At 39.1% G+C, this 24,129-nt stretch overlaps 4 protein-coding genes across 5 annotated transcripts in view; 2 read left to right on the top strand and 2 right to left on the bottom strand.

The window, feature by feature from the left end:
- The first annotated feature begins 3,640 nt into the window (after positions 1 to 3,640).
- eif2b1 (eukaryotic translation initiation factor 2B, subunit 1 alpha) lies at positions 3,641 to 8,106 on the top strand. The gene is made up of 9 exons (XM_063478001.1): positions 3,641 to 3,917; positions 3,999 to 4,100; positions 4,426 to 4,562; positions 5,801 to 5,917; positions 6,027 to 6,139; positions 6,219 to 6,287; positions 6,381 to 6,456; positions 7,677 to 7,802; positions 7,889 to 8,106. Exons 1-9 carry the CDS (start codon positions 3,905 to 3,907, stop codon positions 8,042 to 8,044), a joined length of 909 nt encoding a protein of 302 aa, XP_063334071.1. The 5' UTR covers positions 3,641 to 3,904; the 3' UTR covers positions 8,045 to 8,106.
- ddx55 (DEAD (Asp-Glu-Ala-Asp) box polypeptide 55) lies at positions 8,088 to 14,289 on the bottom strand. The gene is made up of 14 exons (XM_063478000.1): positions 13,911 to 14,289; positions 13,779 to 13,829; positions 13,027 to 13,113; positions 12,668 to 12,759; positions 11,801 to 11,863; positions 11,361 to 11,510; positions 10,763 to 10,955; positions 10,605 to 10,687; positions 10,293 to 10,424; positions 10,111 to 10,203; positions 9,905 to 10,019; positions 8,801 to 8,969; positions 8,399 to 8,685; positions 8,088 to 8,316 (listed from the first exon to the last, which is right to left on the bottom strand). The coding sequence occupies exons 1-14, from the start codon at positions 14,016 to 14,018 to the stop codon at positions 8,167 to 8,169; spliced, it is 1,773 nt and encodes a 590-aa protein (XP_063334070.1). The 5' UTR covers positions 14,019 to 14,289; the 3' UTR covers positions 8,088 to 8,166.
- Positions 14,290 to 16,203: 1,914 nt separating this feature from the next.
- tmed2 (transmembrane p24 trafficking protein 2) lies at positions 16,204 to 19,474 on the bottom strand. The gene is made up of 4 exons (XM_063477999.1): positions 19,117 to 19,474; positions 18,398 to 18,590; positions 17,770 to 17,877; positions 16,204 to 17,683 (listed from the first exon to the last, which is right to left on the bottom strand). Exons 1-4 carry the CDS (start codon positions 19,294 to 19,296, stop codon positions 17,559 to 17,561), a joined length of 606 nt encoding a protein of 201 aa, XP_063334069.1. The 5' UTR covers positions 19,297 to 19,474; the 3' UTR covers positions 16,204 to 17,558.
- A 2,859-nt stretch (positions 19,475 to 22,333) lies between these two features.
- ptpn11a (protein tyrosine phosphatase non-receptor type 11a) overlaps positions 22,334 to 24,129 on the top strand; it is a 23,589-nt gene continuing 21,793 nt past the window's right edge. For both annotated transcript variants that reach the window (XM_063477997.1, XM_063477996.1), the window contains exon 1: positions 22,334 to 22,822. In XM_063477997.1, the coding sequence (XP_063334067.1) occupies positions 22,809 to 22,822 (14 nt within the window). In that variant the 5' untranslated portion in view covers positions 22,334 to 22,808. The remainder of the gene's footprint in view (positions 22,823 to 24,129) is intronic.

The raw sequence follows: 24,129 nt of genomic DNA, 5'->3' as shown, positions 1-24,129 counted from the left end.
TGTTTCGTTGTTTCCCTTTAGGTATCTTTATTTAAGCCTTTTCTTGTAATTTTGCTCCTTTGTCACCCTCTTCACGGTCTTTTTTCTCAATTTTTGCTTCTTTCTTGTTATTTTGTTTATTGCGTGGCACTTCAGTGCCTCTTGGTGCTCATTTTGCATGTCTTTCAAACTGTTTGTCCTCACTTTATTTCTTTGGGGTCATTTTGACTCTTTTTTTCTTAGTTTCAGCTGTTTGTTGCCATTTTGAATACTTTCCTCCACTGTCCTCGCCACTTTTCATGCAGTTCTCAAAACAAGACATTTACCATATCACAGACTCACCTGTGCAAAAGACAGTAAAACAATCAAAACCTTTTTCACATTTGTCAGAACACGCAAAGTCAGACAATCACTTCAACTCTATGATTAATGAATAAAAACACTTTCACCACTTTTTGTAACATTTAAATGGCTTTTTACTTTCATTAAAACCTTACACACTTTGGAAAGTATTTGAGAACCTACTACCTACTGGGTTTTCCTAACATAACCATCCCCGAGGTTTACAGAAAGTGGTCTGACTAAGAGAAACTATCCAGTGATCGACATTTCTTTGGGTGAAAAGACCTTATTGCCAGAGGAGAATGGCCTGAATATTTTGAACTGAAGGCAACAATAACTCAATCGAGGACTTGTTACAAACAAGACATGCAGAACAGCATCTATGAATGCACAGCACATCAGATCTTGATGCAGATGGGCTACAACAGTAGAAGACCACACCAGGTGCAACTCCTGTCAGCTAAGAACAGGAAACTCAAATTGCTGATGAATGTTTCCAGCACTTTGTTGAGTCTATAACACACAAAATTAAAGCCTGTTCTGAAGGCAAAAGGCAGTCCAAGCTGAGATTAGTAAGATGCAACTAATAAAGTGGCCGTTGGATCTATATGTATAGTATATGCATGCATGTAATTACCCGTGCCAAAAGGACAAAGGACTGTATGTATTTCTATCTGTTTCATCTAAACTTCTTCTTAGAACGTGCTTTCACCCGAAGGACAATTTCACTGCTAACACCAAGAGTGAGTGACTGGATTTGCTCATTTTTACATATTTGAAAACAATTTGAAATAACTTGATTGTAAACACTAATGCAGTGTTGGACAGTATTCAGGAAAGTGACAGACATAAGGTTCTGACTAAGAAACATATAAACTGTTTTCATGAGTTGTAAAATGTCATTGTGAGAAGTGCATCAATACCATAACAAATATCTCTAGAAGTGTATGTAGTTTAGTATGTGTAGAAATAATAGCAGTGTGTATAAAAACACTCAGACAGGCTAGTGTGGTAGGGGAAATGTGTTACTGATTTTAGAACTGCATTAATAAGTGAGAATGATGTTTCTAGTGTGAGGTTTGTGCCAAAGCAAATGGAGAAAAACCATAATTAATGATAAAGTTAGTGGTTGTTAGAAAAGAACCATGTGGCCCTCTGCAGGTGTAATTCAAAACTGCAGAATGGGCTTGGCCTGAAGAAATGGACAAAGACTTACTATCAAACTTTTTTTTTCAGTTTTAAGTTTTATAATGATCAAAAATAAAAATATAATAAAATATAAAAATATATAATAATAATAACAGCAAAAACAAGTCTTCTTCTATTTTCATTTTAGAAGTCATTAAAGTGTATTGGGCTACCTCTATCACATCCTATCCATGGCATCCTCTCCAGTCACAAAAGGCCTCAGCATGTCTTCTTTCACTACATCCAAAAAACTCTGTGCGGTCTTTCTCTATTACTCCTGCCTGGCAGCTCCATATTTAACGTTCTTTGTCTAATATATCCATTATGCCCTATTTACACACTTCCAAACCATCCCAGGCTTTCCTCTTGAACTTTGTCTCCAAACTCCTGAGCTGTCCCTCTGATGTTCTCATTTCTAATCCTGCCCCTCCTAATCACACCCAACAAGGGTGAATCTTCAACTATGTCGCCACTCTTTTCGTCACCTCTCTTGTGCACTGCCCATTGTGATAGATGTTTAAAACCTGAGATTTTCTGGAATTAAAACACTTTAATCTTGTTCAGATTTTGTATAAAAATGTTTTGTATGTTTCCCAGCAAACTGTCTGTTATACCCACTGTCAGTAAATGTGCATTGTTTTTTTTCTGGAATTAAATCTGGACAAACTCTCTTTTCACTGTCCTCACTGTCCTCACTGTCCTCATTTCCTCCTTACTAATCCTCTGGACTTCCTGATATCATTTTCCCATCCATCGCCCTCTCTATTTTTTTTTTTCATTCATCAGCTCCTCAAAGTACTCCTTTTTATCTTCTCACCATACTCTCATCACTTGTTAACACATCTTTCCTACTATGTGACAAATCACTGCTGCACATCCTTTCCAGCTCAGTCTCTCTCACAAGTTCCCTTATCCTCACAAGTTCCCTTATCCTCACAAGTTCCCTTATCCTCACAAGTTCCCTTATCCTTAGCTCATTGTGAGGCTGTTAGTGTCCAGCCTCACAATGAGCTTTTAGCCTTTGCCTTTGACACATCTCTTTTTGCCATAGCCTCCCAGTACTCCTGTCTGTGTTCTTCATTTCCCTGACTATTCCACTTTTTCTTTAATAGTCTCTTCCTTCACATACTTCAGCTCCTCCATGAACTCTGTATAACATTCTTCCTTCTTCAACTTTTACTATTTAAACTTTGGCTTTTCCTTCATGTGCTTACAAGCTATTGAAGTCAAGTTAGCCCACTAAAAATCATTATTGACATTAATTATCAAATTTAATTTAATTCATTAACATTTTAAAATATGTATTTTGTTACTATGTGTGTTGGTGTTTACATTTTTAGTTCATATACTGTGGTACAGGTTAAAGGTTTGGGACCAGTTTAGCTATATTTGCGGCAGTGAAAGGTATCGAGATTAACTGGAAGCTGGATTATGGAACAATAAAGTATGTGTTGACACTTCACCCTGTGTAAGCAGTATACTTAATTTCATAAATGGCCCGTAATATTGCTGTGTAGTTAAATTAAGGTACATAATTATTATAAATGTCATTATATCATAACTGCTGGTATGAAGACATATTTTATAATCATTTCATAATAAACGTTGTTTTATGCTCTTGTACCTCTTCATACCCACTGTGCCCAGAGGACACTAGAATAAGAAACACTTATATTTCCTTTAAGTTACATTACAGAATGGAATTAGCAACTTATTAGATGTCTGTGCTATACTGTTCATTAACATGGATGGATCTGACACCAATAAAAAGTTCAAATGGTTCCTCACCAGTTGTTTTGTCTCTGACTCTCGTATGGTCCGGTTGTCTCTCGTTATAGGTAAGTGAATATCTTTGAGGTTTTAATAGACATTTCTATCTCTCTGTTGTTGATTTATGGTCATTTCACTCACTTTGTGGAGATTCTGCATTACTATGTTACTATTTTACAATATTTGCTGTTATTTTGTGGTTTATAAAAACAAACAAACGAAAACAGAAAACAAACAAACACATAAACGAATTAAAGAATCCATCCCACCCAACACCCTAAAAAAAAATCACATTTCCAACTTCACGTGAACGACACGGCGTCTGGGAGACGTTTTTGTCTACGTCATTACTCTGCGACACGTCAACCTGCCTTTTGCGGGATGAGCTAATGGTGTGCAAGTTGGAAATAGTGACAGGAGCAACTTTTAGACAGAGTTCAGCGGGGCTTTGCTGACATTCAGAGTGGGACTGACTTAAAACAATATTTCAAGCGCTGTGAATATTTTCGTTTGAAAGAAGGAGACAGTGAGCGGAGTCAGCCGCTCTGGCATGTGTCAGAAAGAGTGCACTGACTGAAACCTGTAGAAATCTTCTTTGGTTTTAGGTGCTGTTGTTGCTTTCAGGATGAACAACGAAGGTAAATTACTTAATTTTAAAAATAATTTTCTGCTTTTTTGTGTTAGAAATATTAACTGGATATCTCTGTGCCTTGGGACAGAGCTGGTGGAGTATTTCAGGGATCAGATGAGGAAAGACCCGGACATGGCCTCTGCTGTTGCTGCTATCCGCACTTTGCTTGAATTCCTCAAGAGAGATAAAGGCTAGTGTTAAGCCCTTGGTGTTAATATAGACACGTCTCGGCTTTTCTTATTCTCGCTTGGATGTGGAGAAGACGTGAAATTTAGCCTTTTTGTGTTTTCTCAATTTGTAAATAGTGTTTTTTGTCGTTTCTCTGCGATAATCATGTGGGCCAAGATCTGAAAACAGCATCTAGAGTGCTTTAAAAAGTTACTGAAGCCCACATGTTAAGTCCAGTTTTAATAAGAATTATTATTTTTCTACCATAAATAAAATAAAGATTTCACAGATTTGAAAGAGCACTGTAAGGATCTACTAGGATGACGAAGCTGTCTCTCCCCCTTCAGGTGAAACAATCCTGGGCCTGAGGGAGAGCCTGACGTCAGCCACAGACTGCCTTACAGGAGTGGACTCCTCTGTGGCTGTCTCCTCGGGAGGGGAGCTCTTCTTGCGCTTCATAAGCCTCACATCTCTGGAGCACCAGGTGAGTGAAGACAGTTTGGCGTTGGACATTCAAACATTGAACAAGATTAAGCGTGAATAACTTGAGTGAAATCATCAGAGTGCTACCAGATCTGTTGTACGTTATCGAGTCAGACCTTATGGATGCTGTGCAAGTGCTACTGTTCTCGAAAGAGCTTTATTAAAAGAGACACTGCAGTTCTACAGCAAAATTATGGTTCATACAGGAGAACAAATATAATCAAAGTAAAGAAAAAACTGTTAGGTTTGGAGGTGTCACAATTTGACAAATGAAAGTAGTTGTGACTATTTTTCATACTTTCTTGCAGTCGATGACTGGTTGAAGCCTGGAACTTACAGACATCACCAAAGAATGTGTTTCCTCCTTCATGACATTTGCCAGGCCATTACTGCATCTGTCTTTAGTTACTGTTTGTTTATGGGTCTGTATTTTGTTTTGTCTTCAGTGAGTGAAACACAGTTTGATCGGGTTAAGATAACGTGATTGAACCAACAGCTTCAGGATATTCCATTTCCTGACCATCAAAAACTCCAGCGCTACTTTTAGAGTGTGTTTTGGGTCACTGTGGGACTTTGCTGGATGTGGCTGTTTTTTGCTGTAAGCAGAAATTATAGCTCTGCACACCTCAGTATACATTCAGCTCTGTTTTTCACATCACTAATAAAAATTAGTGACCTAGGGACACTGGAAGCCAAGCTCACTAGGGACCCCTCCCGTTATGCTGCTTTCACCATGTTTTATTGAGCCTTTTATTTGTCTCAGATTATAAGACATTCCAAAGCTTCTGTGCTTTCTTCTCTCCTTTCTACTGCAGGTTGTTCTTAGTTTCATTTGACCAAACTTTCAGCAGTTTGCAACTTTCTAGCTATCTTTTGTGATGTGCTTGTTTTTTGCTAAATAGGGATGGCTTGTGTAAGTTGCTTTGAGATCTTCTCTGACTCTATATTCCGAATTCACAGAAATGGCTTCCAAATGTTACACACACTGTTACACACATTTTCACACTTGAAAACAACCACCTACCGTCCTTGGCAGTTTTGAAACGTCATTCTCCTTCCCAAAAAGGAATTCAAATCAAAGAAGTTCTAGCACACAGACCATTAGAAGGAACTTAGAAATAGCAGTCCTGCTGGAACTGCTATGGAGATTGGCCAGATTTAAAGAGGTTGCACTGTATCTTTGCATGATCCGACCCGTTATCTTAATCCAAGGCAGATGCTAACATTTATTCTTTTCAGGACCTGTCTCGCTGTAAGAAGGTGATGGAGGAGAGAGGAGAACTATTTTTAGAGAAGATCTCCATGTCAAGGACCAAGGTTGCCAAGCTCTGTCACACCTTTATCAAAGATGGCGCTGTAAGTATGGAACACAACCTAATTCTTGCTCTGTACAGGGAAAAGGTTCAGTGATGCGGTTTTTTTGATTTTTTTGTTTTTCTCCCTGGCCTCTCCTTGTCTCTCTCAGAAAATCCTGACTCACTCCTACTCCAGAGTTGTCCTCAGGGTGCTGGAAAAAGCTGCAGCTGAGAAGAAACGATTCTCTGTCTATGTGACTGAATCACAGCCTGACGCAGCTGGGTGAGGGAGCAGTCTATATACTGTACTGTAGTCTTACTCTGAAAGGACACAGGCTCAATAATGTCCTTTTTTTATTCAGGCAACACATGGCAGAAGCCCTGAGGAAACTCAATGTTCCAGTAACGGTGGTCCTGGACGCAGCTGTGGGGTGGATACAGATGTTAATAATATCTGATTTTAATGTCATGTGTCTTGTCAATGTCATTTGCATTAGTTTTGTATTTTTTGTCATTCTTTACAGATACGTCTTGGAAAAAGTGGATCTAGTCATCGTTGGTGCTGAGGGAGTTGTGGAGAGTGGTGGGATCATCAATAAGGTGTGTTCGAGTAAAAACTCAGATGCTCTTCAACTGAATCAAATTCAAATCAGTGTTAAAATGCTGGTTATTGCTTCTTCTTTGGGCCTCTCTTGGCCTCCTGTTTTTGTTTACTTGGTTTTTTGTTAGTGCCGTCAACTCCAAACCATACGTCACAACATTTTGTAGTCTAGGCAAGCCATAAATGACGCTTTATGATAAACCAAGTGTGTTGAAGGTGATCTGTAGTTACATTTGTAACGTGGTGCATGTCAGGTTACAGCACAGGGTTCTCTGTGTTGTATTCTGATCATTTTATAAATTATTGTCTCCATCAATGTCCCGATAACGCAGGGTATGCTTTACTGTGTGGCTCTGCTCACTTTTCATATCTTGTTTTAAGACACCAACATGGAGACAATGGAAATGTTTAGTTTGCAGCTTCATAACAGGGCTTCGCTAACCAATGATGCCTCAGTGATATTATGGCAGCTGCATCTTTAATATAGAGCAGGGGTATCAAACTGAAATGAGCAGTGGGCCACTGCTGGCACTGTCATCTCATTGGAGGGCCACTTTAGTGTTTGAGTAGTACAAAAAAAACCCAAACAAGCAAGAAAACACCCATAGATATTTCTGAAAATGTAGTGTTTTGTTTGTTTGTTTTTTTAATTTCAAATATTGAATAACAAGACAAAAAAAAATGTTTTTCTCACTCTTAACTGAAGCCTTTCAGTGAACTACCAAAAAGCAAATTGGTACTCTCTTTCTGACCACATGTGGTAGCAGTTCTGCTGTAATTTTGTTCGTATTAAACAAAAAAATGCAGACATAAGTGTACACATTAGTTTTTGACTGCTAGTGAAAATTGTTTTCTTTACAAATAACTCTCTCACTGGACTAACACAGCCAGCCCTGTTTGTGCTTCCTGCTCATATTTCCTTTGTATTAAATCATTTTTTTGCTTTTTAAAGAACTTAACATTGCACTCAACAACAAACAAATCCTCTCTAACAAAAAAGTTCAAGTGCTAAATTGACTTATAATTATTCACCTCAATATATGAGTTTGAGACCCCGATATACAGTCTGTTTAAAACCGTAACTTAATGTTTGCTTGCATGTGTTGTCTTTATGGGACATTTTAAAATTGTGACACAGGTTGCACTCTGTTCACCCTAAAAGTGATAAATGTGACACAGCTTGTGATACAATAATAGACTTTCGTGTTTTGTCTTGCAGATCGGCACTTATCAGATGGCTTTGTGCTCCAAAGCACACAACAAACCCTTCTACGTTGTGGCAGAGAGTTTCAAATTCGTACGTCTGTACCCGCTCAACCAACAGGATGTGCCAGATAAATTTAAGGTATAACTGTACAGATTTTTGTTTTTCTCCCCCCCTTATTTTATATTCAGAAGCTTTCCTTACATATCTTTTTTGGGGATCAACAGTACAAAGCAGACACCTTGAAGACTGCAAAGAACCTGTCAGAAGAACATCCAATTATTGATTACACACCTCCTTCCCTCATCACCCTCCTCTTCACTGACCTGGGAGTCCTTACCCCATCTGCAGTCAGCGATGAACTCATCAAACTTTATTTATAACTGCTTCACAATTCTCCAATAAAAACTACCAACAAAAACGAAATGTGTGTCAGAGATTTAATTCAACTCCGGTGGATACATCTGAATAGCTGTTATATTGTCCATTGTCTTCTTCCAAACTGTTACGGTTCTTCTGTTTTGTGTTTCGACTTTGCTCCACTTGTTATCTGTTGCTCAAAGTCCTCCTCACTGATTTGGCCTTTCTTTAGTTTCTTGAGGAGACGAGTGTCATCTAAAAGCTCTTTCAGGTCTTCATCATCCACATCAGAATCCTACAAAAACACAAAAGTTAAAACTGTAGTCATCAGATGTTTTTAATTAATCTAACCATTAATGATGAATGAACGGAAATACCTCGTTGTGCTTTCTCTTGGCTGCCATCTTTTGCCTGCGTTCCTTCTTGCCCTTCTGTTTAGACCAGGCCTTATTTTTTATAAAGTTCTTTTTAGGAAAGGGAGTCTTATCTTTGAGCTCAGCCAGTGCTTTCTGTCTCTGCTTCTCCCTGTTCTTGTCTTTGTAACGGATGGTGTCTGTGTCCACTGTCGTCTCAATGAAATCAGGAAACCTTTTGTCCTTCAGTTCAGGCATCCTGGGCAGGCGAAGAAGTGCAAAGCCATGTGCCAAGCAGCCAAAATCCAGATCTAGACATCGGAAATGTGACACATTACATTTGTCTGTTTGTGGATACAACAAATATGTATTTGAATAATATTTAGGATGCTCTACATGTGTGCTTCTTGTTTTGTTTTTTTTAACCTTTGGTCCTGAAGATGAGGCTACATTCATGTTTGGCGTAGGCCTGGACGTATGAGACAAATGCTTTCATCCCTCTTTCGAACATGGCCCGGTCCTCCAGAGCCATGGCCTTCACTTTTGGCAGAACATCCACCACGTCTTTTATTGGGGACATCTTCTGGAGTGGACACTGGGGAGTAGATGAACAAGATGAGATTTTGCAGGTTCCATATTGTGCACCTTATAATTTTCTGAAGAATTTAGCTGTGAATGGAAAAAAATATTTCCAAGAATTTCCTTTGCAATTTGATGGAAATTATTACTTGAAATTAAAAAAAGTAAGAGTGACTACAGTTGAATTTGAGTTTATAAGAAAAATGAAAAATTGTATATTAAAAGTCAAAACTTCTCAAACTCATATCTATGTTGTACAGTGACCATGATATATAAAACACACTCTTCAAAAACACAAAATAATAGAAGTTGAATAAAACAATGGAAGCAGAAAAAATAAATCACAAAACACAATGGAAGTGTTTTTGGGGGACAATATTGTGAGGGACCAGCTGACAGAAACCAAAACATGCAAAAATGTGTACTTTTAGAAATCATGTGGTAAATATTATCAACAGCAAATTTATTTCTGTTTTTCCCCCTTTTGGTTGCAAGCATTTTTAAAATAATTCTGAGCTTTCATAGAAATATAATCCTTGTACACTTAAACCTTGTACTTGTGTTGGATTTTTAAAGGTGTGGGACATTACTTGCCTACAGATCATTTAACACTACTGAGAATGCAGGTGAAAGGGGGCTTACATTTTCTTAAATGTTGGTTAAAGACCTTCATTTAAAAAACACATTGCTTTTTACAACTGAACAAATTACAAATATGCAACAGTAATCCAATGAAGGAGCTGTGATACTGAGGTTGTTTACTTACATAGTCCTCATGATCATGTGATCACCTAACCTGACTGCTGACGTTCTGAGTAAGTGAACCATACAATTAAAGAGGTCTCAAGTATGCTGAACTTGCTTCATAGCACAGACTCTCGGTTAGGAGCAACCAGAGCAGAGAGGTGGCGTGAAAAGTTACTGATCACTTTCAGTTTCTGCTGAACTCACCTTCTGATTGATGGACAGGAAGTTAACATAGGTTTCCTCCATTGGAAGCAGGAAGACGAGTGCATTGCCATAATTACCGATTCTTGCTGTTCGCCCACATCGATGTACAAAGGCACTGAGTCAGACCAAATAAATAAATAAAATGCAAAAACAAGAGGTGCATACAGTGAACAAAAGATACAGTTATGTAGTTAGTACTGACTCACCTGGCACTGCTGGGAGGATCATACTGCAGCACCCAGTTAACATCAGGGATATCGATGCCTCTGGCCATCACGTCTGTGCACACCAAGATCCCACTGCATGACACACACGCAAAAAAATGATGTACAAATCCCCCGCAAAACAGCCATATTTTCTGTACCTGTACACACGAACTGAATTTTACCTTTTTAGTTTCCGAAAGTCAGCAAAGATACTGTTGCGTTTATGTTTCATCTTGCCGTGGATGCAGTGGATGGTGACCTTCTTGACCAATGTCTCTAGAGCTCGACCGTAATACTCCACACAAGCACAGGTACTGAAGACGAGATGACAAGGAATCATGTCATAACAGACCTAATCGGACATGTCACGGAGAAAAACATTTTCCAATAAAAGAAACTGTTGTCATGACAGTGAGTTTGCAGTCCAGTGGTTCGCACAACACACAAGCAAAGTTGAAAGCTACCAAGTTTTTTTGTGTACCACTTTAACTTACCTAAAGAAGACCAGAAGCTTCTCATGCTTGTGCTGCCTTAGGAAAGCCACCAGGTTGTTGAACTTGTCCTCTGCTCTACAAATCTGAAATAAAAGCATGAGATTTTTTTTGTGTCATTGCTACACTTTTCCACATTAATGAATAAATAATTGTCTCACAGTGTAGTAGTTGGACAGCCTGGAAGGGGTTTTCTGGGCGGTGGCAGCAGGGGCCAGGCCTTTCTCTTTGACGGTGATCCGTACGGGGTTCCGGAGGCCAGCCCTCACCAGCTTCTCCAGCTCCTGGGTTTGAGTGGCTGAAAACAAGCCTGTACGTCTCTGCTTAGGCAGGTAACCTAAGATGGTGTTTAGACTGGATACACAAATACAGACTGTTACCTATAACGAGTTAAAACGCACTACAAAATTCAAACACACAAAGTATTTGGATAGTTCTTATTGTCGTGCTCTGTGCTTTAACATTAGACTTCACCAGCAGTGAAGCACAAAAAACTGCAGTTCCTCTAACAGTCACTAGACCTTTTTTCAAAACTGAGTCAATTCTCATAGACTCACATGTTAAAATGTCCAACTTTAAAGCATTAAAAAGCCAAGTCCTTTTGACTATTTTGGCAAGTGAAATTCTATTCATCAAGTGAAATTCTATTCATTTTGTGGGCTCCATGTTTCATATGCATTTGTGTAGCTTTCTGAAGAGGTGCTATAGGCCTCAGGATAATTTCTTCTGGCGTTGAAAACAATAAATGTTTTTCCATACCTAGCCTCAAATCCCATGTCAAGCAGTCTGTCGGCCTCATCTAGAACCAGCACATCCAGGCTCTTAACTGAGCTGGCCAAGTCCAGACCATCAGACTTTCTCCTGAACATATCTTCGAGGCGTCCCGGTGTCGCAATCACAATGTTTGCTCTGAGACACAGATGCACAAATTCAAGAGGTTTGGATGTTTTTAACATGATTCTGTGATGGATAGCACAGGAGTTTTTGATATAATACTCCTGGGTTCATTGATATGAAGAACCATTCAGAAAAACTAATTTCATTAACACAGCCCAATTTTTACTTCTTAACAGAACAAGATTGTGGATCATTGTGCTTATAATGGATATATATCCATTATAAGCACAATCCACACACAGTCCAGCTGAAAAACTGTGCTAGTTGTGTGTTGGTGGAAAGGCCCTCAGATCATCGCATACCCTTTATCCTTGAACTTCTCCACATCCTCTGCTGGGTTACTGCCACCGATAAGTAAAATCTGCCTGAAAAACACCAAGTGGGAAAACATGAAAGACTTCTCTGATCATTAATGAAGTAGAGGTTTATACAACCGGTTATTATTTCAGTCACAGTTCAGTTAAAATAATAATTATGTTTTTCAAGGGGTTTTACTTGGATTTTGTGGGTGACATAGGCTCAAAATAATAACATGATCAGTGATGCACTGCTATTTGTTTAAGGAGCAGAGTGGCAACTTTACCTCATTCGACTATTACACATTGTATATCCTCTGTCTGCACACATTCATCAGTTTTATATTTCTTTCAGTAACTGTGACAGTACCACAGTAACTGTGTCACATATGTAAATGGGGACATCGCCATGGTCTTTTCCTGTCTGCTATATAATGTCAGGTATTTATTAAAGCCAGTATTATATACTGGGATAATTTCGACATTAATCTAAAACACTTTCGTTCTTAGATTATGATGATGACGACATTTGACAACCTCTGACACCTCAGTATATATCAATAATGAATTAACGGCCATTAGAATAGTTTCCAGTTTTATCCAAGGATAGCTGTAGAGGCAGAGGCCACCCTTACTAACTTCGGACTTTTCTAACCACACTCTTAAAGGTAGACTTTTTCACCATATGAGCACATCACAAATTTCCATCCACTATTTGTTCTTTCTGACATATGGAGTGCAACCAAACATGTTCAATTTCACACTTTTTTACCATTACACTTCATTTAAATAGGTTTTAAGAATTTTTCATCTTATTAACTAAGGGGTTTGTATTATATACAACGCCCCTTTCACACTGTATCTTCTACTTACTTGAACTGTGGAAACTTCTCAATAAACTGCTCCATCACTTCACTGATCTGTACGGCCAGTTCTCTTGTGGGAGTGATCACAAGGGCACCAACCTGCAAAAGACATTATTTGGGGCTTAACAAAGTGTCCAAATCATATTGTTGAGGCTTTGTATATTTCACAGATTATCTGTAAAATATCAAGAACTATCATAACTCAGAGTTCAGCTGTTCAGGATCAAGGAGGTATTAAACTCTATAACAATATCACAAAAAAAAGAACAAAACCTAATTTTAATTACTTCATACACTGCTAGTCACCCTATTTATTTTTTTTAAAACTGGGATTAAATGCCATCTTTGCTTCGCTTTCAATCTTACCTGCATCTTCTTTAGCTTCTCTTCCCGCTTCAGGAGGAGTTCTATAATAGGAATGACAAAAGCCAGCGTCTTTCCACTCCCAGTCACCTGCAATCAAATGACACTCAGTGAGCTACAAGAAGCTGTTGCGATAACTCACAGGACAACCACTCTCTACACGTGTGCTGAGCAGATAACCTTGCGGCAGACGGGGGTGTCAGGTTGAGGTGGTTACATCAGCTCTGAGATTCCGGAAGCTTATTTCTGCGTTTACTTTCAGGCAGCATCAAAAACCCATATTTAAAATTATTAATGATAAATCAGGTTTTTGAAAAAGTTCACATTCTTAAGGTAAAATAGCATGATTTATTATAACACACATTGAAAATACAACAACCAGCGGATATGTCTGGGGGTCGACTTTTCCAGATTGGGTGGATTTTATATGGAATGACCCTGTCAAGACAATTTTTCCTGTCCAGTTAAATTCAAATGTCAGTACTTGCAGTGGTGGTTAATCGGTATAATGTATACTGTGCACATGGATGGTCACCACGTTTGTCAGCCCTGGAACACACTGGCGACCTGTCCAGTGTGTACCCTGTCTGCAGCCCTGGGACAGCTGGGAGAGGATCCAGACACCCGTGACACTGAATGGCTGGCTGGCTGGCTGGATGTGTGGGTGGATGGGAGGATGTTTACCATAACTCTGAAACATCTGCAATAATAAAATTCAGTGATCTTTATTTTTAATGGTTAAATGGCGCACTTACCGCCTCGGCAGCCACATCCTTGTTACTCATGAACAGCGGGATACAGGCAGACTAGAAGGGAAAATTCCAACAGATCAGATTTAGTGTTTATTGAGGAGAGGTGTGAGCCACGGGCTGAAAGTGTTCACTGACCTGTACAGGTGTCATGTGTGTGAATTTCAGTTCATCGAGCGTTTGCAAAATCTTCTCGTTGAGTTTAACTGGTAATCTGTCCCACGTCCCGTCTGTTGTATTATCCATGCTGGAAGCCAAACATTCAGCAGAGCTTGAAACTAAAGTCGTTCACAGTGGGTCTGCTACAGTCGCACTCCACGCTGCTCCTGTTTCCGGGTCCGCTGCTGTTTACACGCCGGGTGGGAACAGAAGCTCTCCAAACTGCATGGTTCCCAGTGACTGTACACAAGATAAATAAAACCTTCCTGCAGTTGCCGGTCGTTCTCCTGAACGATGCAATTATTATTACGATTTAGGATTGTTTTGTCACAGATTCTGGGCACCCTGCAATAGTGGTGTTTCGCCACGGCAAGCGAGAGCTAACAAAATCTAAAAACAGAGATATCAATAAAAACGTACCAAAGTGAAAGCGATCTCTCCTTTTATCTCAAGCAGGATTCTGTTATGCTATACAAACACTGCAACAGGTGAGCTTCTCTCGTAAACCAACTCTGCCAACATGTGTGATGTAAATTACTATTAATAACTCATTTAGCACATGAGTAATGAAAGCTTTAAAAACAGGGTGTAATTTCCGCCATGTCTGGTTTAATAACATAGGCAAGATGCATACTCCACCAGCACTTTTAACATCTCTGAAAAATCACCTGGTTCACCAAATGTACATTTTTACATTACATACATTTTTCATTCATTTTTATCCTCCTGTAGATCCATACAGTTAACTATGTCACAGTCCTCAATCTTTTTAATTCATCTGCTTTTAAATATACTTTTAAAAAATCAATATGTAGTGTTTCTGATGGGAAAGCTGTTGTGTTCCTCACAGGACAGCCACCACAGACATCTGAGTATGATCCATTAGTGGAGATTGAACAGACTATAAAGTATTTAAATGGAGTTTAATCTTAAACATCTGCAGCAGCAGCTCGGCAGCAGTCAGGTGTTTTCATATTATATTATTGGTACTTTTGTTAAAGTACTTTTTTCTCTAAACAGTTCACGTGGAAACACTTTAGAAAACTAAAGCTTTTCTGGCTTCCTCTTTGGACACAATTGCTTTAGTTTCTTCTGCCAGAGATTCTCCCGTTTTCTGGCCGCAGAGGTGCTCTCAGAGCCACAGACTGACATCTTATTCTTTCAAGCTAAGATAACACGATTTAAATCTGCTACCATCACTCCTGTTCCAAAGACTTCAGCAGCATTCATGCCTGAATGACCATCACCTTATAACTCCTATAGTTATGAAGTGCTTTGAGTGGATTGTCATGGACAAAATAAACAGGACTGAGTTCCTGCCCCTCTACTTTGGAGGAGCTGCTGTTGAGGTTATCACCAGTTTCAAGTAAATGGGGATTCAAATAAAATATGTTGTCATCTGGAAGACTATCTTTACTTACCTAGGATACTTGAGCAGGCTGACCTCTGTATTGTAGCATTTTCATCATGGCTTAGGTGCAGACAGAAAGGCAATGCACTGACCAAGTACCACACAGCAGGTCATTGGCAGCAGCCTTCTATTCACTAAAGACTTCAACGCTAGCAGATGCAGGAATCTTCTCACCCTGCTCATTAATGAAGCAGGAAGGAGGATGTGCAGCATCATAGCACCAATCATATATCCACACATCAGGGACTCGTACAATAATACATTACACATGACAATTTCTTATATGCTGTAATTCCTAAAGTTTATATTTATATTCATACCAGCCCTCTCTTGCACTCTAAAGCTTGATTTTTGACTTTTGCAGGAAATTTACATCCTAACAGGAAATTCCTTTAATGCCTACACTGCAACCTTACATGCCATTCCAAGTCCCTGTGGTATGTGTCCATCCGACGTGTGGTTACATTTCTCAGGAAGTGCATATCAGGTTATGTAGAAGGCTAGGACATACTGTTATAATGAGGCTGTGGTTATGGTGCAAGTTATGACGTAGAGCTTACGCGCAAGTATAATTCTCATGTAAAACCCATTGGATATTAATGTGAATTATTTATATGCATTTTTTCCTCTAAATTTAGATTGGATTGCCTAATTTGTATTACTCATTTTAAGTTGATACAGTGTTGCCTCACTGGTCCTTATGTTCTGGGATAATAAACCTCTTAAAATCTTGAAAAACTATAGGAGCAGCTGTGTTCCAAGGAATATTTTAATGTAATGGTGCAATTACACCTGTTGACAAGTGCCTTCTCTCTAATCATAATGAAACGTCACACCCATTTATAAAGAGATCAAAAATAATTGTACAGAATATTGGCTTTATTATGAAACCTGGGGCATTTTTTTTTTTTTTACAGACCACACTTCTACATTTGTAAAGATCCATTTAGCTGATTTCGTTGCACTCACAAAAAGGAGAGACTGTGTATAGAGCAACTTTCCTGCCTGAGCTCACCATAAATTCTTTGAAATACAAATCTGGAGCATATCTGGTGCATGCACCATTTATGGTGTGGCTAAATGGAAACATCTACTGCCTTGGACGTATATACTTGGAAGAAAGACCTCATCCAAACAGCTGTCACAAGCAATGCTCAAGAGGAGGGGAAAATTAACAGTTCAAATTTTATACATATAATTTAAAATCCCCAACCCTAACAAAAATAACTATAGAAGCAACTAAAGAACACAGCAGTCAAGTGTTTAAACCCCCTACCTACCCAGCCCACCCAAATCAACATGTAACATGGATTTCAGTATTCCTCTATACTTTGAGAGGCACCCCAAATAGTTCAGTTAAAATTCAACCCTGCCTCTGCTTTTTATGATCTTACAGCCAGGCCAAACTTTTTAAAATCCAAGAGTTTGAAAATCATAAATGTTAGTTTATGGCAAACAAAAGACTTCCCTGTTGAATTCTATTTCTGAACTATGTGGGGAGTGAGCCACACAATTTCCCCTGGAAAAGATGTCCACACACCTGTGCCACAAATCGCTATGAATCAATAGACAGTGTTAGAAGCTGTATAGTTTCCCTTAAAGACCAGCTGCAATGTAAATTTTTTCAGATAGCTAGACAAGTTCATCGGGAGTGCAATTTGTGGTTTTTGAGAATTAACACATTGGCAGTATCTGCCAGTCTGACTTGGCTTTGACACCTGAAATCAAACTTTTCCTATCTCAGACACTAAACTAATGCATTGATGTTTTGAGATGTGCCATTTTTATCATTTCAAAACGGTTCCCATTTCAAACTTAATATAGGCAACATTCCACTCTGACGCCACACATACCTGTCCATTCATGTGCAATTTTAAGTCTTTCATTTGACTGCGGACACTGAGCCTTACAGTCATTTGCACAGGAAACAACTGTACTAACTGTAATTAAAAAGATCTGTTAAAAATAAAAACTAATAAACTGAAATTTATCCCACAATCTCTTGGCCATTCGTTCCAAACATAAATTACATTTATAAAGAAGAAACCAAACAGGTAACAAGAGAACAAAACCTCTGAGATCCAATCACATGTAGGCTTTACTCAAAACTGCCACTCTCATTTCCACAGCGTAAATAACTGTCTTGGTGTTGGAGGGGAAAAACAAAACAAAAAAAAGTACAGTGGAGGACACAGAGGAGTATCATTTGAATAGCACTACACCACTCGCCGCACTTCGAAAAATCGCTTCAGGTAGTAAATCTGTCCGAGTGTCATTGCCACCAGAACCAGAGCTTCAAAGAATGACCACAGGACCACTCTGCTGTTTGTGTTGTCATTGACTGGATGAAGAAGAGGAGAACAATTATAAAGATTTATTTACACTTATGATTACAATGGTTATTGGACTTAATGTAAAGGCTCTTACTAGCTCTGTGTATCCTCTCACGGACCTCCATGTACTCCTGCTCGTGCTTCACGGCTGTCATGGCAACTGCCAGCTCGTTGATCATCTCCTCCAGCTTGTTTTGGTGGGCTGAAACAAGAGAAAAGTGACTTGTCAGTGATGAGTCACAACACAGTGGTAAAGAACCCTGCTACCCCCATTTGAAAAAGAAAACCCCCAAACAAACAACAAAAAAACCATGCAAGATGTGCATATCCTTTTCACACCTGTGATGCATGTATCTGCCAGTGCTGTCCCATTATCAGAGACATTTATACTTCATACATGTTCTCAACATGTGCAACAAGTCAAATCATTCGCAAACATCACCGCGTCTGTCTTATGTATGCTTAATTAGTTTTTACTACAGAAGCAACTCTGGTTAGAGAAGACTGCAGTGCATCACAAGCTCAAAAATTTATTTCACAACAGTAGTTTAGTCAAAGCCTGCTGTGCCCTACCATCCCAGCTGTCACCACCTACGAAGAGGGATACAGTGAATCCACATAATAAAGTCAAAAAATAAGAAATGAATAAAAGGAATAATCATTTTAAAAGCAACGGGAATAAAAAGAGTTGCGGTTAAACTACATAAATCCCCACTGTGTACCTTCCGTCTCCATATCCTGGCCTTTGGGAGCCTCTCCGATATCAATGGTGAACATGACAATCTTGGGTGTCATGGTTGACATCTTGTTGCTGAAGCAGAACTTGTAGGTTCCATCCATGTGCGCTGCCACAGAGTATTTCCCACTGGACTCTCTGTCCCCTTTGTAAATTTGCTTACCGTCAGGTCCTGTTATCTGGAGATAGAAGAATATCTGAATAACTGACATTGCTCCATGACTGGAGAATAACATGACGGGCATGATGTGCTTTAGGAAACATATGGCAGAAACTAAGTCAGACTGTCTGCAGAAATAGCTAGATTTTCTGCTTAAAACTAGCGAAAATAAACAAATCCTACAACGTCTACAGCGCATTAACTATTCAATAATCAATAATCGTATTAGCTACATAATTAGCAACTTAGAAACAATGCTAATGCTGCACTTCCTATATCATAATGGGTAATTTAATCATCATTATGGAGCAGCTCTTAGCGGGAAACTAAAAAAAGCAACTCTGTAAGATGTAAATTATAACGTTTTCCATTCAACTGTATGTTAAATCCTTTACACCTGCTTTGCATCCAACTAGTTTTACCTGACGGTACCGGCTAATAGCTAACATTAGCACAGGCCTTGTGTTGCATTGCATTTTATGATTTACAAGTACATCCTGCCTCGCGTTAGGTGACTCTTTTGCTATCCGAATGAAACATCTCACCTCGACGTCGATGTCCAGGAAGCCTCCTTCGGCCACTTCAAACATGAGGCCCATCTTGGTGCCGGAGTTGACCCGCTCGTAGAAGCACTCCTCGGCATGGGCGTCTATGCTAACGAAGTAGCCAGAAGCAGTGGCAGACAGGACGGCCAGCAAGACAACTAGCTCCGACAAGGTAAACATGTTTCAGTGGTTGTGTGGAAAGCGTAAAAATAAATCTGACGGTATAAAAAATTTCCTCGCTACTGTATATCCAGTTTGTGTGAGTGGACTGTTGCAGGAGAGGAGCCGCAACAAGATCGGCTACTCTGTGCTGCTCTCAGACTGCCACGTACGGGCTTACTGCACGGGTACCTGCGAGGGCCAAACTTCCGAGGATACGTGACACACACTGAAAAGGAAGTGAAAGGCAACTCTTCGTTTTCTCATTTGTTATTGGAAGAAGTCCCTTAAGTCTATGTAAGCTTGCCAAAGTCAACCCCGTAAAGACTCCTTATGTGCAACGCGAATACTTAAAGAGTCATGTTCTTTAGTTTACTATAATTTGTGTTTTTACTCTGAATGTAAATACTTTTATTTTTTGATTTATAAAAAAATCAAATCAAACGAACATAAGTGAAAATGCACTAATTTAATGAGTTAAATACATATATTTATACAAATATATAATAAGAATATAATAAGAAAATATCCAAAACAACAGCACCAAGTCATCTAAGTACAATAGTACACGATTATGAAAACAATTGATATCAGTTGATAGCATTTTGCAGTAACAACAATAATAATGATAATAATAATTTATTAATGTTGCATAGCAGTTCAAAGCTCTACTTGAAGATAATACTACTTGAAGACACAGTGCATCACTGTAAGACTTTTTTGTAGTGTGGCATGAGTGACAGACTTGAATATTTTTTTGTTAGATTTGTAACTTTGTAATATTTTGTATTATTTAATTCAGTTTAGTAAGTTACTGTTCTTACTGTCTTGGAGCGACAGTGACCAAATAATTTCCCCTCAGCTTAATAAAGTATTTTGATTCTTCTCCATTCCTCAGGTTTCCTGTCACTCTACAACATTGCATTAAACAGTTTGAACCAAAAGACTGTTTAACACAACCTCCTGGAACAGATCTCTCCTAGACATCTCCATGCCTTCACGGGTATGTCATCTGGATAAACTGGGTTTGCACTCTTCATCCTCTTCATTGCTGCCCTCACTTCCTCCTTATTAATCCTCCACTCTTTGTGATTCACTAACTTTTCTCCATCTGTTTTCCTATCTCCCTCATTTTCTGGCATTATCAGCACCTCAAAGTGCTCCTTCCATCATCTTAACACACTCTCTTCTATTGTTAGCACATTTTCATTTCTATGGTTAACCACTCTAACCTGCAGCATATACTTTCCATTTCAATTTCTCTGTTTAGCCAATCAGCAAAAGTCCTTTTCTCCTTCCTTAGTTTCTAGCGTCACTTACAACACACTACAATCCTTTTTCTTTGCCACCTCTCTCGTTGCTGTATTCCTAGCCTCTCCTAAATATGTCACTCCTTCTTTACTAATTCAATTCAATTCAATTCAATTCAATTCAAATATTTATTGTCATTGTCAAAAAAAAAAACAATGAAATTGCGTCTCTTCATTTCAATAGTTTCTTGTACTTCATCATTTCACCACCAGGTCTGCTTTACCCGGTTGTGTCCAGAGGATACACCAAACACCAGTGTCAGCACTAAAGCTGAACTTTCCCAGTCATCGGGTAACTCTATCTTTCCACCCAGAGCATGCCTCAACTTCTTCCTGAACTCTGTGCAACATTCTTCTTTCTTCAACTTCTTTCACTTACTCCTTGCCTCTGCCTTCACTCGCTTCCTCTTCTTAATGTACAAAGGCATCCTACAGACAACCATCTGATGCTGCTTAGTGACATTCTCCTCTGACACCACCTTGCAGTCTCCTATATCTTTCAGATTGCACATTTTGCATAAGATGTGGTCCCTCTGTGTGCACCTTCCTCATCTCTTATATGTCACCCTGTGTTCTTCCCTCTTCTTAAAGTACATGTTTAGTACAGACATTTCCGTCCTTTTTGCAGAATGTACTATTATCTGTCCCTCTGCGTTTCTATAACACCTTACCTACTAAATACCTCTGTTCCCTTTGTCTACATGTCCATAGAATTTTGCACCAATCACAATAATGCCCCCCCCCTGGGGACATTATGTCCCCCCTGGGGACATTATTGCTTCATCTAACTTACTCAACTTACTCCAGAATTTGTCATTCTTTTCTAATTGACATCCAGCCTGTGTGGCATGCGCACTGACAACATTCAACATCGACCATTCGATTTCCAGCTTCGGACTCATGTTCCTGCCTGACACTTTTCACCTCCACAACACTGTTCACATACTCTTCCTTACCCCTACTCCACTCCTCTTTCTATCTACACCATGGTAGAGCAGCTTGAATCCACCTCCAATACTCCTGGCCTTGCTTTCCTTCCATCTGGTCTCCTGCATAAACAATATATCTACCACAATATATTTATACTGCCAACTTTAACCCCCGGACTTCTGTCTTTCCTATGCTCTCATTGCCTCATAACACACCCTCCTCCTCTTCTTTTCCTTTGTCTTTGGCCAATATTAGCAGTTTACACCAGCACCCTGTTTGAAAGGTTGAAATCTCATCCATCATGACTTGAATGTTGGCCAAGGTTTTAATGGGTTTGTCCAAATATTTATATTTGTTGGATCAAATATAAATAAAAGGATTTAAAAGCAAGATGCATGTTCACCAGTCTTATGGATGTACTATTTTGGGGGAAAAGAGTACAATGCTTCAGTGACAAAGTTATTTACATCACCACTTGACTTTCTCCTAAGTTAGTCTGTTTTATGTGAAATATTTTATATGATTTTGCTTACAAAGCAAATGACAAATATTGGATAGCTCAAAGATTGCAAGTAAATGTTCAAATAGAAAAAAAATTGTTATACTAATTTTATCTGTATTTATTTCTACGCGTTTCTAATAACCCTAGACGCCACAACAAAACATTACGAAAGTTTAATAATATCATTTTTAAAATGGTAGCGCATCTAATTACGTCACAAATAACATATGAAATGTAATTTATCTCCCGTTAGGGCTTAGAGCTGCGATTAAGTTTCGCTTTGCCGTGAGTACAGACAGTCAACGAACTGTTCGAGAAGCCTTCGCAGACGTTCTTCGTCGTTTACCCCTTTCGCCGCTATATCGTAAAAAAAAGCTTTTAACGAGCATGCGCTGAGTGAAAGTGATCTGGCTCTTTAATTTATCTGACGCCGTTTACCGGACGGACTGAGATCTGTAGCTTTTATTTAAGCGGGTTAAAGCGACCACGAGAAACGGCCGCCCAGGGTGAAAAAATTCATTACACCCTCTGTTTTGTCGCAGGTTTGGTGACGTCCAATAATCGACTTGCTGTGAAGTCTCTGGGGCCGAGGCCTAGAGACATTTTTTTTTTGTAACGGGCGCTATAAAAATATTGGTGTCGATGCTTAACTACATTTAAGGTGCCCGTTTTGACCGGATATGAACCAATGAAGCACTTTATACTGTAACTGAAGCTTTAACGGTGGGAAACGTTAGCCAGCTAATTAAAGCTACTGCTAACTGCCAGCGAGGAAGTGAGGAACGAAAAAAATGACATCTCGGAGGTAAGCGGGGGCTGTCTGGAAAACAATGTCTGCTGATAATGCTAGCTGAGTCTGCTAACTTTAAGTGATCTCAGCTGTTTGGATCTTGGTATGTCGGTAGACGGTCAATGAGAGTTCCGACGTTTCTGGAAATAAACAGAAATAGGTGGTGTAGGGCTGCTTCATTTAGCGTTACACCGGCAACTTAAGGCAGTCTCAAATTGTTAAGTAAACAGCGCTATAACATTTGTACAGAACATACGAAGCTAAGCTGTCCACAAACTGTAGTTACTAATAGGTAAAGTTAAAGTTAACCAACCCTGCTACAGCTGCTGTTAACAGATGCATCTTACTGGATTGATTTGTTATGCTTTGAGCTGCTGTCCAAATCAAACCAGCTGTATTTACAAATAACTGAACATAAGACACCCCATATTGATACAAAAATTAACGAGTCATTTTAACGAGAAAACGGGAAAACAGCAGGAGTGCATCAGAAAAACGGAAATGAAGTACTTTCACGTTGTAGATATGTGCAGAGTAGGCAGAAGTCATAGCAGTTTCAACATTTTAAGTAAATTAAATTCCTTAGGTAATAAATGTAACGCGTTAAAAAGTCATCGTTAGCGAGTGGAATAAATATATTTCACATAGATGGTGCACAGACCACAGACTTCTTGTACAGACGAGAGGCAAAAGATGAAGATAATATTCACAAGGAGGCAGAGGCAGGAGATGACCACAATGGACGCATGAGTGAAACAGGCAGGCAGTCTTTTCGGGGGAGTGCAGGGTGGCAACTTGTAGAAAGAGCGCAGTCAGCCTCTGAATGTCTTTACTGGAATATACAGAGTTGGATAGAGAGGAAGTGAAGAAAGACAGAGACAGTGTGGCTCTTTTATACCTTTGGTTCCAAATGAGTCTCGATGTCAGCAAGCATCCTGTGCAATAATACCAGAAACATTATAAGAGAGAGACAAGACTCTCAAAGGAATCCTTTATTGAAATCTAGGCAAGAAATTTTTAACAGCAAGGATGGTGATGGGAGTATAACTTCCCCAGTGGCCTTTTGAAATCCTCATTATTGTGTAAGTCATTGACACATTTAAGCTGTTTTAATCAGATTTAACTTTCATGTCCAGGTGACCATTAAAATTAAACTTGAGTAATACTTCAAAATGCCTAGTTAAGTGAGTGGAGATGAAACTACGTGCTTTTAGAAGAACTTTGATAATACTGTCTCTGAATAGTGGATTGAAAATTGCAAATAATCAAGTTTTAAGCAGTTAATTCATAATTTTGAACACCTCTTAGTACTATAACTGACC

Source organism: Pelmatolapia mariae, linkage group LG7, assembly GCF_036321145.2.
Source record: "Pelmatolapia mariae isolate MD_Pm_ZW linkage group LG7, Pm_UMD_F_2, whole genome shotgun sequence".
Lineage (NCBI taxonomy): Eukaryota > Metazoa > Chordata > Actinopteri > Cichliformes > Cichlidae > Pelmatolapia > Pelmatolapia mariae.
The sequence above is the reverse complement of the archived record's forward strand: the minus strand, read 5'-3'. Positions and strand labels throughout refer to the sequence as shown.